Raw genomic sequence first — 12,477 nt, forward strand, 5'->3', positions numbered from 1 at the left:
CCTCTGGGTATGGCTTTCCCAGCAGACGTACAGAGTATCTCGCCTCCTCTGACACGTCCACAGCACCAAACAATGCTTCTGGTGTCACCTCCACAGCCAAAACAAGGCCGTGACATCACCAGTGCCCTCGCTGCCACTGCCTGATGGTGGGATGGGTCCTGCCCACCCAGTCAGATCCCATCTCCTTTCCCCAGGGAAGGGCGGCCAGAGAGGGGAGGATGCAACACACCACCTGGGGAAGTAATCCTTGCGTGTGCAGGAGTCAGGCTTTGCTTCCTTTGGCTTTCACACGCCACGGTGGGATCCCGGCTGGACCCACCAACTGCTCTGAGAACAAAAAAGAGCTGTGAACCTACTGCTACACCAGTAAATAACCAAGGACAAGGCACAGGCTTGCACATTTGCCCACCATCAGCACTCACCCATGCCAAGAAACACCTCCCAGCCCATGCCCAGGGGACAACCCAGGGCCAATCGACCGTTTGGAGGTAGCCACCCCATTTTGGGGGTGGAGAGGGTGTCACCAGCATGCCGTACCGCCTAGCCTCAGGGCTGGAGGACAGACCCTGCCCTGTGCTGTTTACCTGTCCGGATGGAGCCTCTCCCTGCAGCATTTAGCCTCAGGAGCTTGGTTTCACCGGTTTGCTCCTTAGCACCCCTGCCGATGCGTGCGGCATTTAGCACGGAGGCTCTGGAGTGGGAGGTGAGATTATCTGCAGGGACGCTGCTGTGACAGCCTCCGACCCAGCTCCCTCTTGCTCCAAAGAAGAGGATGGAGCCATGCAGGTAGGACCATTTCAGTAATGCCTGGGAGATGCTGAGCACCGCTCCTGCCGGTTTCCTTGGAAGCAAGGACAGCATCTCGGGCAGCACTGGGTTTCTGCCACCGCGCCTTGGCGACGGTGGGTATTTTGGGAAATGAAATAAGGTCAGACCTAGAAATTCATCAAGCTCTGCTTCCTCTGAATCCTTTAGCCCCCACAGCAGGCAGCAAACCTTGGGTGGAGCATCTGTCTCCAGGTACAACCACCCCAGCAGCAAGGTCCACATACCCCGAGGAAGCTTTGCACTGCTCTAAGCACGGGGAAAAGAGACACAGAGCAGCCTGGGGAGGTTTTTCTGCTGTGGGGACGGGGTAAAGCACCACCATCCCTTCTCACCACTGCTGACATGCAGCTGGGTGATGAGCAGACAAGCCGGTCTCCCAGCTTTTGCAGGGTAGGACACATCCCCAAGCTGCCTACTTGCTCTCCTGTCTGCTGTAGCACGGGCTGTGCTGGGCTTGGCCCTTGTGCCAGTGCTGGGCTTAGCCCTGTGCCAGTGCTGGGGAGGAGGACAGACTTCCTGCTGAAGGAAGAGGCAGGCCAGCAGCAGCACGTAGCCCTCCTGCTGCCTTTCAAGGCTTTCTGAGGACACGGGGCTCTGCCCCCTCATCCTGGCATTGGGCTCATTCCAGGGACCAAGTTCTGGCCCTGGACCATCTCTTTTTGCACTGTTAGGAGACTTGAAGTTGGCCCTGGACCCCATCAGACCTACTGAGCCGCCTCAGCCCATCATGAGTCCTTTCACACTGCTGACAACAAATCAGCCAGTGTCCCAGTGACCCGTGCACCAAGCAAAGCCCACAGCCTTGCCCTCACCTCCGTGCCTACACCCATCTATTGTAAAAGCTCCCTTGTGGTGGGAAAGTGGGGTGAGAGATGTCTTTCTGCTCTGTTTGCTTGCCCTGCTTCTAATAGAGCTCCTAACAAAAGCTCCTCGGCACCACAGTGAGTCAAAGAACAGTATTTCTGGAGGAGTGAGTGACGTGGAAGCAGCCCCGGCTTTGCCATGACAGGTTTCTGCATTGCATTCTGGAGAGGATGAGTGTTCACACCGGTTATAGCAGCACAGTGCTGCGGGGGCCTGGGAGAGGCAAGCTCTGAGTGCACAGACTTCGGCAGTGGGTGGGCAGGCTGGACCTTCCTGGTCCCGCTGTAAGGACACCCCTGGACCAACTGGGTGAAACATCACCGAGATGCTGAGTGCTGGGATGCAAAGAGCCCTCCAGGTCAGGGCGAGAAGCCTTGCGCTGCTATCTCCAGCTTCAGCACATGAGTCAGGCAGCGAACGACTCTCCCAAGGTCAGACATGGGGAAGAGGTGGTAGGGCTTGGTTTGAAGTCTTGCCTTGACCACCTTCTCCCCAAAGGCCTTCGTGGACTTTTCCCTGTCTCTACTTTCATACAGTTGCTGAGGCCATCAGGCAGTGGGTTGAGGACAGGGTTAAAACCCACGGGTGAGGAGGAAAAATGTGGAATTTCCGTGATTTGCATGCCTGGTGGGTTGTAGGTGCTAGTCTTGTTCTTTTGGCTGAGACCATTTCTGAGAGGAATGGAGGAAGTTAGGGGAGTTCAATATTAGAAAGGTGGGAAGATGTTCAAGGAGTCGTTGCAAAGAGGGAATGTGAAGGAAAATCAGACAAAGGGAACAGAGACACCCATAATGGGACGGAAAAGGACAACACCCTCCAATACAATCCCCCTTTTTAATCCCCAGGACCTCATAGATGCCAAAAAAATAATGTTCCCTTCATGCTGCCCAGGCCCAGCCCAACATCAGCCCAGCAATTCTGGGGATGCCCCAAGAGCACCGAGCCGTAGGAGAGGGTGGGACAGAGAGTTGCACCCCACTGCCAAGCAGCCCACAGCCTCAGGCTCTGGAGTGAAACCTTGCAGGTCTCAACACCAGCTTTGGGGTTCAAGATGCAAATGCCACCTCTTCTAGCACAGGCACCCCAAGAGCTGATATTAGATACACTCGAATTACCCTGCACAGCCAAACCAAGGCACGTCCCCGGCGTGGGAGTGAGCAGACGCTGGAGGCTGGCCAGAGCCGGCTGTCAGAGCTCAGCGTGCCTGGCACCAGCAGCGCGGTCCCGCAACCATCCTTCCCAGGGCTGCTTCCAGCCGAACCCCCTCATCCCCCCGCCATGGCTACTGGTTTGTTGGGTTTTTTTTTGTTTGTTTGGTTTTTTTTCCCTGGAAATTGCTCCAGGAGCATCAGCAGAAAGCATTTTGTGGCCAGTCCGGCACTGCGCAGAGGCACCAGCTCCCTCTCGTGGGCTTAGTCTGGCTCTCTGTGCTGGAAAATATCCAGGATTTCCCAAGAAAGTGATTTGTTGTTGTTGTTGTTGTTCCCCCCACCATAATTCAGACTATTCGTTAGTGCAGCAGACATGGAAGTTTTATGGTAATGTGCCAACTCCCATCAAGTTTCCTCTCATAGGTGTGTTTTCTTGATAATTTTGCCACCCTTTTTTTCTTTTTTTTTTTTTTTTTTTTTTTTCCCCCTTTTTTTCTTTTTTTTTTTTCTTTTTTTTTTTTCTCTCACTGAGGCTGCTATTCAAAGCAACTAATTTAGGCATGTAAACAGTAGTTCTCTCTGACTCACTTGCCCTGGACCTCTGAAAAGAGTTGAGGGTCTCCACTGAGCCCTTCAAGCACTGTCTTTGATGCCTGTCCTGGGAGGGGGGAGTCACCCCAGAATTGTCCAGCTCTCTGCACCCTGGGGGGCAGACACAGACTGAGGCATCCAGCATTAGGCAAGTGAATGAAGGCCACAGCACGAGTCCTCAAAAGCCATTTCAGTTTGCAATGCTTAAAATCAAGTATCTCTTGTGAAATCAAAAGTCAAGAAAGAAAAGGAGAATAAATATTTTTTTTTAAATAAACAACTATCTTGATTTGTACCACAAACAATGTGTCTTGCCCCCAGAAGGTCATTACAGCTTCTAGCTTTGGTTTGGAAAACTCCTGGTCTCCCCAGAGAGCTGGAATTTCCCCCCCGAGCTGAATTTCCTGCAGCATTTCCACCCAAGCCCCCAGCAGGGAGCTGTCACAAGTCCAAAGAGGTGTTTGTCCATCCTGCAGCACACCCTGGGACCTGCTGGGGACAGCCAGGGGTCACTTCTCCCCTCTCCCTCCCTCCCTCTCTCCCCGGGTTGGGTGACCCAGCAGGTCTCACCAGCCTCCCGATGATGTTGGCCACCCCACAAACAAAACACGGACCTCACCCCCCGTCGCCCCAAGCCTTGCAGAGAATTAAGCAACGTCAGGTGCTGCTGTGCTTCAGAAAGGAGGTTTGGAGATTTCCTGCCCAGCGTGATACTCATCTCGGTGGCGTGGGTGTCTGGCCACAGGAAGGCTTGGTGGCCACCACCCGTGGGGACCTCTGCCCCTGTCTGCAAGGCTTGCCAGCTCCATCCTGCTTGCAGCCTCCCTCCCAGCGCTCCTCCAGCCCTGCCCACACGCAGGGCTAAATTTTTCACGTGGCTTTGGCTGTTCGAGGTAGCTCTGACAGCAGAAGGGAAGGGTGACAACCACACGCAGCGAGCCCAACAGTCCTACAGCCTAGACCCGAAAGAACCACGTCACAACTCCCCCTGATGTCCATCCAACCCATCTCTTAGGTATTTAAAACGCTGGTTATTATCTGCAACCACGCATTTATTGCGCCATTTGTAATTGTTTGTTGCTTCATCTCAGTGCTGCCTGTGCCTGCCAGCTCCAGCCACTAAAAGGACTCCGTGTTTGCTTTATGCTGCTTCTTCTAAGTGCTGTGCTTGGGCGCTTCTTTCTCCATGCCTTGCACCAGGGTCTGGTAGCCCATTTGGAGGACAACAGCCCCCTCTCCCCTCTCTCCCCATGTCTGCCTGGTCGGGTTTCCCCTCCCCAAAAGCCCGCAATAACACCGTGATGAGTCTCTGTAGCATCTTTCTTCCAAACCCTGAACCATCTCCAGCTGAGCTGTTTCTTTTGCACTGGGGGATGCCCCAAACCACTCAGATGCTGCACCTGAGCCCTGCAGAAGGGCTTCTTCACCTCTCTCCCACCTCTCCCATCACCGTCACATCTTTGAATGTGCTCAGAGGAGCTCAGTGCAGTCTATAACCATGTTAACAACTAGTCCCTTCCCACCCAGTGCACAACCCCTTTCTGTTTAGGGTCCTCCAACTAAATTTCAAACCCATGGGGTGAATTCTGCCTTGCACAACACAGCAAGGGGCACAAGGTAATTTTCTGGAGAGCCTCATCCACGTTTTAACGACTGCCATCTCTCTGGCCCTAATTCCTGGTCAAAATCAGTGGTCAGGAATCACACCACCTCTTCTTCTTCTTCACTGCACATCTCAGATGTATTGGAGAGAAGAAATTGCCACCAGGGTAGCTTTGCACCATGGGAGGAGGGCAGATTTTCATGTCCATGAGCTGCAGCGCCCTTTGGGCAAGGGAAATAACCCTTTGCTCTCCAACCATGCCCAGAATGATTTCTTTCCCCTTATATTAGCCATGGGATACAAGAATGCTTTCCTGCAGCAAAGGCAGACCTAACCAAGCAAAAAAAAAACAAACAAAAAAAACCCAAACAACCAACACATCCAGTTTTGCTTTAAAGCAGTAAAATTACTTGACTTTGTTTTCCTGCAGGCTGTGGGGGGACTCTGTCTCCACTACTGCAGGATGTGTAAATCCAATGCAATGAAATATTAATTATTAGAGCCTGTCCAACTGGGATTCTTCAGTGCTTTCAGAGAGCTGAATAATTCCGGCACACAGGAAAGAAAACACACAAAGTCCCTTTTTTTTTTTTTTTTTTTTTTTTTTTTGTAGGGGGGGACTTGGATTGCTTCGGGAAGAAAAATAAAAATTCCTAAATGGGGTATGAAAGAAATGACGGTCTAATGAAGAGGTAAAGGGAGGTGCATCACCCAGCTCGGCTCCTTCGGCACGATCTGCCCTGGCAGCATGGCGTAACGCTGCGAAGGAGGGGGTAGAGGAAAGTAGAAGTCGATTAATAAAAGAGAGCGCGCATCTCTTATGCAGCACTTCAGAAGGCGGCATTCATCCAGAGCAGCCACGGGCACTCGCCCAAGGCAGACTCACTCGGCACAGCTCAAAACCCCTTTTGTCCCTCTTGTTTACCAGGGCTGGGTTCGGAGCACAGCGTGGAGCGTCATCCCTTGGATGAGCAATGTTTTGCAGATTTGGGAGCCCGGGCTGACCCAAATTTAAGCATTTCCATGTTTTTACCAGAGCAAAACTCCTCCAAAAATTGCTGCCTGAGAGGAGGGAGAGGCATTCAGCAGCACCTCTGGCTATGAAAAATCTCTGAGGTCTCATCACTGTGTCATTTTTTCAGCTTCCTTTTACCCTCTTTCACCGCAGCCTCTAGAAACATCTACATGAAATATCTGGCCTCTCTGAAATCTGTATTCTTCTCTTACAAACCCCTCCACTGTTCCCCAGCAGCTCGACCCAAATGCTGCAAATACTTTTCATTATGCTGCCATTACTTTGGGGGATGTCGGAGGGACGGGTAAATGAACGGCTTGCTGGAGGTCACACGGCCAAGCTGTAGGTCCAGTGCTAACCCTGGCTACGGCCACTTAGCTCCAACAGCCACAAGCAAGAGAGGCAACACGGTGAAAGGGATGAACCAAGACAGCTGCTGGAAGTGGAGGTGGGGACAAAGCCCGCAGATACGCACAGATGCGCAGGCTGCGCGGACAAGAATCTTTTTGATCAAAATATGGCGATGCAGGTGAAGTCAACGGGAAAAAAGTATGTGGTTGTTAATGGGGCACAGGAGAATGTCACTGTCCCTCCTTGGGGGCTGGGAACGAGAGTCTGGATGGAGAGGGTGAGGGGTGCAGGGGGGAGAGTCGTGGTTAGCACCCAGGGCAGACTCAGGCTTTTACATACAGAGCTGCGTTTTTCCTCTTCCCCAGCAGCAACCCTGTGCATTTGCACACTTTCCCTCCTGAGCCGGCTCCGAAGGGGTGTTGTTTTTCTACACCCCTCTCCCTGAGCCTGGAAGCTGTCTCTGCTGTGGCTCCCAGCAGCTTCTGAGATCAGACTGGAGAAGAAACCCCTCTAGAGATTTGCAGGACGTGCAGAAGCAGCATCTCCCTCCCCCAGGGTGCAGAGGGTTTAGCACAGCCGCATCCCCACCAACCTACCAGGGCGACAGAGCTAAAGCATGAGAAGCGATAGGTCAGGAGGCAACACAGGGCAGAAGGTCATGACCATAATACTTTATCTACTCTGCAGCATGCTTGGTGTCCATACCCTCCTTGGAGAATCTGGCCGTGCTCTTCAGGAGCCCCTTTCTCCCACCACCGCCGAGCAGGTGAAGAAGGACACAGGCACAGGACCCCCCCTGCCATCTCAATCCCGAGCTAGCCTGGGTCCCGGGCACGCGCTGAGGTTGCACAAGAAGGTTTGGCAGCAATACGAGGTGTAGGAAGCCAGGCCCAGCAGGAAGTTGTGACGTGGGCAGGTCTCAGAGCACTTCTTGGTGATCCTCTTCCAGAAAGACAAAGAGCCTTGCCCAAAGAAGGGAGAGAGCAGTATTAGCAATGAGAGGCTGTTGAGTGCTCCTTGATGTTGTGCGGGAAGGAGATGGGCTAATGAGTCCCCTTGTCCCCCACAGCCCCAGGGACCAGCATGGCCAACGAGACCCACCCCAACCCCACCACAGCCCAGTAATTGTTGGTGGCCAGCTCCACAAGGCATTCAAAATCCCTGCTGAGCAGCTGGCACCTCCCAGCATGGACCTTCATGTCAAGGCTTTCTTAAGTGAACAATGGCATCCTTGTTTATGCTTGAATCAAAAGCACATTTTCTGACTTCTTTGCTTAAAGGAAATAATTTTATTCCCTTCTATATCTCTCATCCATCCTGGCTACCTGCTTCTTTTCATCTCTGTGTCTAATCAAGGTTCAAATTTATTTGTTTGTCCTATGAAGGATCCTCTCTTTGTCCTTCTTCTCTCGGTGTCCACTGCCTTCCCATGGAGGCATAAAACAAAAGCCAAAGAGGACAATCTCGATGTGTGATGGGGAGGAGGATTTCAGCGCTGCCAGGCTGGGCTAGCAAGGGCTCCACCTCCCACACGTGCTTCTCCATGACTCCTCAGCCCATCCATCAACAAAGGGCAGCCACAACAAACCCAGTCAAAACCCCACATCCCATTCCCGAGTCCCCATCAGAGGATACGCAGCCAGCACATACCAATTCCTACAGAGGCAACATTGGTCACACAATACTCATCCTTGTCCGAGCACTTCTCGGCCTTCAAACACCTCCAGTTGCTTTGTTCCCGGTCGCAGGTGTAGCAGTACAGGGCGTTTGCTGCAGGAGGAGACAAAGGATGTGGAAGATGGAGGAAAAAAATGCCACCAGTCCTGGTAGCAAGAATTACCGCCTTCTTTCCATTGGTTCTTAAATGCACGAGGTGGAGGCCTGCTGGAAATGATGGGGCTGCAAGACCCACCCCCAATCTATTCTGCTGCCCGCACACTTGCACATTTACACCCGACACACGCACTCAGGCACACACAGCTCTGCACACGCACACCGACGGTGCAAGCCTGCCCGTCCTGCCCTGCACTCCAAACAACAGCACCATGGGCTTTGATGTGATGCAGGGAGCTGGGAAGGGTCTACACAGATGACGCAGGGCTTGGGGTCATGCTTCATAGCTGCTGGAGACACTATAAGGAGGACTTTAGCCTAATTGGGCAGTAAGCATTGGCCATCGAATGGGGTAAATTTGGACCTCAACAGCCTAAAGAAGTCAGTCTCCCGGGCCTGTGTCTTTGGGTGGGACTTTAACGCCCTCAAATGTAGATATATATTACCTGGGTTAAAAAAAAAAAAAAAAAAAAATTAAAAAGTGAGAAGACTGTCTTTTAACTCTTTGCTGTGTGAATTCAGCCTGAAGACAGGTGCAGTCTAGCATTTCATTTTTACCGCCTAGATTATCTCATGCAGATTGGACAGTCTTCATTTTGGTACCAAAGACAATTCTCTCTGTCCCTTGGGCCTTGTTAACACTTGGAATTTTGTCAGCATCGTTATTCCGGTAAGTGAACAAAGCTAAGTAGCAGAAAGGTATTCTTAGGCCACAATGAGACAGAAATAACTATTCCAAGAAATTATTTTCTGCACCAGACAACGTGGCAAATTTCCAAGTGCTGGCAAACCCTGTTCCACTTCACAAAATGAGGAAAAACATTTATTCTCTCCAGTTACTTAACTGCCTTGTCTGTAGAGGCTGTAAGATCATATACTTAAAGAGGGCTCTGATTTCATTTGCAATCTCTCTGTGAAATAAATACATAATCTATAATGCAAATAATATGCAAATATACATCTCCACCCAATATTCCAGCGTAAGGCTGCTTAACCCATTTAGTCCACAACCCAACTTCTCCCTAATTCCCCAACTTTGTCCCAAAATCTCCGAAATCAGCAAGCTTGCCGGGTCTCTGAGATGGGCAGAAATCAGGAGCATTCATCAGGCAGCTGCACAAAGCCAGATGTTGTAGATCTGGCCCTATCCCGCTGCTGCTAGAAACGGCGTCAGTGCCTGCAGCAGGAACCAGGTGCACAGAGTTGCTGATGTATTGTGCTATCATAGTCTGAAGCACTTCATCAAGATTTAGAAATAACCACAGTCTTGCATCATCTCAGCAAACTCACTGGAAAGTCTCTTAACAAAGGCAGAACGGTGGCAACTGCTTCCTTTTTTTTTTTTTTTTTTTTCTTTTCTGTCTCGCTTTCATAAAAATCCAGTAGCGATGTGCATCTATAGGGAAATTTCCCTACGGAAAATAAAAGTTTCACACATCCGGGCTGAGACTACAGATAAGAAACCCAAAGAGGAGCACTTTGCCCTTCAGATGCTCCATTGCAAGAGCTAAGGCACCCTCTCCCATGATTCCTTTCCCTGGCTGCAAGGCCTCCCTGACTTTAAAAAACTCAACTATTCTTTGTCCGTGACACCTCACCTTGATCTGCGCATAGGATCAAAGCCAGCACGGCAAGGAGGGAAGCCTTCATCTTCTCAGTTGTGTCCGCAGTCCGGAAAAAGCACCCTCACCTGGGGACGGGATATATATCTTCCCTGCGTTTGGACCGAGCGATGATGAAGACGATTTTGAAAGAGTGGGCAGGGATCACGCGTTATTTGAGAGGTAAGGAATGCATGTGGGTTGTTCTCTCACCTCGGTGTCGCCTTCAGGCTGATCTGATGGGTCCAGAGAGGAGTGAAAGCACTGAGGCAATTCATTCCATTTATTGCTTTTAATACTTTAATTTATCTACTGAAGGCTGAGCGGGGCTTTTGTACTGTTTAGCTCCAATCTGATCGTCGCACCTGTGGCCAGATAGCCGAGTGAAGGCAGCTACTCAACGCTAAATGGTAGTAAATTGCATAAATTAATGGCTTCATCTGGGTGGATTATTGCAAAGTGCGTTTCCAGGGTTAGACCTGGAGAACTCCCGATATTTACAGCCAGGTTAGCTCTAGCTACGTATTCACGATTGGCAGTATAAACAGGAAATGTCTTATAATTTCACTGCTGGTTCCCTACAAAGTCCTAAATGCTCTGCATCCTTGTCTTGAGAGCAGCTGCTGCGAGAGAGCGACAGCTTTGGGGGTTCAAATGCAGAGACCAGGACACCTGAGGTTGGTTTCCAGCTTTGCAACAGCTTTCCTTCGCTACATCTGAGCAAAAGGTAAAAATATCTTTGTCCCAATTCTATGTACAGCATCCGATTCAAAGTCCTGCTAGATGCCAGCCAGGTATAATGTTTTCAGCCTTTACAATTTCTCTGCCTGCTTACATGTGGGTGGAGCTGGAGCTGATAATTTCAGCCCTTCTAGGGCCTCCTTTTGATTGCCTGTCCCACTTCTGCTTCCAAGGTAAGAGTTACCAGGAAGTTTGGTGCTGGATATCAGCAGACATCTCCATGAGTCACCACTCACCAAAGAGCAGAGGGGATGAAGCCGGAGCAGCCCCTCTGAATAAAGCTGCTTGGGCAATCAGCTCTCTGCTCGCCCCTTCCTTCTCCACTCTGCAAGACACAGTCTGCAGGAAAGAGACCAGAGACCCAGATGCAGCGACACAACCTGGGGTTTAGAAAATGGAGATGAAGAAGGAGAAGAGGCAGAAGCTCAGAAAACATGTGGAAGAAAGAGATGAGGTGGATGAGGGGAGGGCTAAAATGTTTGGGGGCCAACATTAGTTTCTGGGTAGTGCAGTCGGGTGAGTAGGCATCCCTGAAGCAGGGGTGATGCTCATCAGAGACATTTAGAGCATCTGATGGGGCCAATCATTGCTCATCACAACGAAGGCATGGCCAGAGGAAGTTCAAGGGACACCAAAAACCCACAGTGTCTTTCTTTTCAATTAAAAAAAAAAAAAAAAAAAAAAAAAGAGAGGTGAGATTTTTTTTTCTGCTGGTTTGCAGATATTTCTGACACCAGCATTAAACCACTGGCTCTGCCAATACACCTGACACAAAGCAAGACCAACAGGATGGTGAAGTCCACTCTGATAATGCCCCCCAGCACTAACCATTCCTTGCTGATGGACCTACACCTGCTGGGCGTGGAGAGGCTAAGCCCCACCGCTTGCCCAACAGATGAAGCTCTGCCAGACCCAGGCTCCACACGCCACCACGGATGCCAGAGAAGGTGTGTCAGCCCTCCCAGGTGTCACGAGGCAGCCACCGAAGAGCTATTTCAACGAATAAGGATTGCCCGGTGTGATCCACTGCGTGGCGTCCTCTTGCAGGGCTGAGTTTTCAGGGGAGTCTGGAAATCAGCCTGGGAAGCCAAGGCTCAGTGTCCTGCAGCATCAGGAGCACGTTGGCAAAGGTCTACACTGATAAAGCAGTTTGCTTTAACAACTAGATTTGACTGAGGGGTTTTTTTGAGGCAGAAGGAAAAAACAAGTGTGTTACTCTTCAGTAGGATTAACAATGTGCATTTCTACTTTAAAAAAAAAAAAAAAAACACAAACATGTCTCTCTCAGTTTATTCCCTCACTTCTAAGGGCTGATGGCGTGAACATTTCCTCTGACACAGAGCTGGAGGAGAGGCACCTGGTCCAAGGATTCAAATCTGCTCCTCCCTGACAGCAGGAAGACGGTCTGCAAGGCCAGAGGAAGTGGTCCACCACTGCTCTGCAGGCAGGAGTGGTTTGATGGACAAGCGTGATGATGGACAGGGGTGCACCATGGGTCACTCAGCATTTCGAGGGTTGCCAGCGGCCCACTGAGCCAGATAGTTGGGAAGTTACCATCCCGGCCTTAGGTACGTCTGATGCACGTGTGTGAGGCGTGGGACTGCAGCGGCTGGAATTTCCTCAGAGGCAGATGGGAAACTGAGGGTGGTCGTGGCACCCGGAATGGCCAACACAGGGAAGCATCACGGAAGGCAGTGCTTGGTTGGGTCAGAGCAGAGAGCTGCAAAAATATTGGATACTACCCCAGTATCCAACACCACAGAGCAAAAATGAAGCAGTAAATTAAATGTGTCCAGGAGCATCTCCACCCCGGAGGCCAAGCGGTGGACATCAACGGTGCTTGTTGTGAATAGTCCTTCCCTTGTGCTCTCTCCCCTGTTGTTTTTTTTTCCCAGACAT

At 50.9% G+C, this 12,477-nt stretch overlaps 1 protein-coding gene across 1 annotated transcript; it reads right to left on the minus strand.

Moving 5' to 3' along the window:
• Positions 1–6,962: 6,962 nt before the first annotated feature.
• Positions 6,963–9,921, minus strand: LOC113476936 (lymphocyte antigen 6E-like). The gene is made up of 3 exons (XM_026842947.1): positions 9,835–9,921; positions 8,054–8,173; positions 6,963–7,365 (listed from the first exon to the last, which is right to left on the minus strand). Exons 1-3 carry the CDS (start codon positions 9,884–9,886, stop codon positions 7,208–7,210), a joined length of 330 nt encoding a protein of 109 aa, XP_026698748.1. The 5' UTR covers positions 9,887–9,921; the 3' UTR covers positions 6,963–7,207.
• Positions 9,922–12,477: the final 2,556 nt, after the last annotated feature.

This window comes from Athene cunicularia (genome assembly GCF_003259725.1).
Source record: "Athene cunicularia isolate RWA chromosome 2 unlocalized genomic scaffold, athCun1 chr2_part1, whole genome shotgun sequence".
In the NCBI taxonomy this organism is placed as follows: Eukaryota; Metazoa; Chordata; class Aves; order Strigiformes; family Strigidae; genus Athene; species Athene cunicularia.

Coding starts and splice junctions, on each gene's coding strand:
- LOC113476936 (XM_026842947.1), bottom strand. CDS start 9,886: ATGAAGGCTTCCCTCCTTGCCGTGCTGGCTTTGATCCTATGCGCAGAT. Junction 8,174..9,834: donor GATCCTATGCGCAGATCAAG/GTGAGGTGTCAC, acceptor CTCCTCCTGCAG/CAAACGCCCTGTACTGCTAC. Junction 7,366..8,053: donor TGTTGCCTCTGTAGGAATTG/GTATGTGCTGGC, acceptor TCTTTGGGCAAG/GCTCTTTGTCTTTCTGGAAG.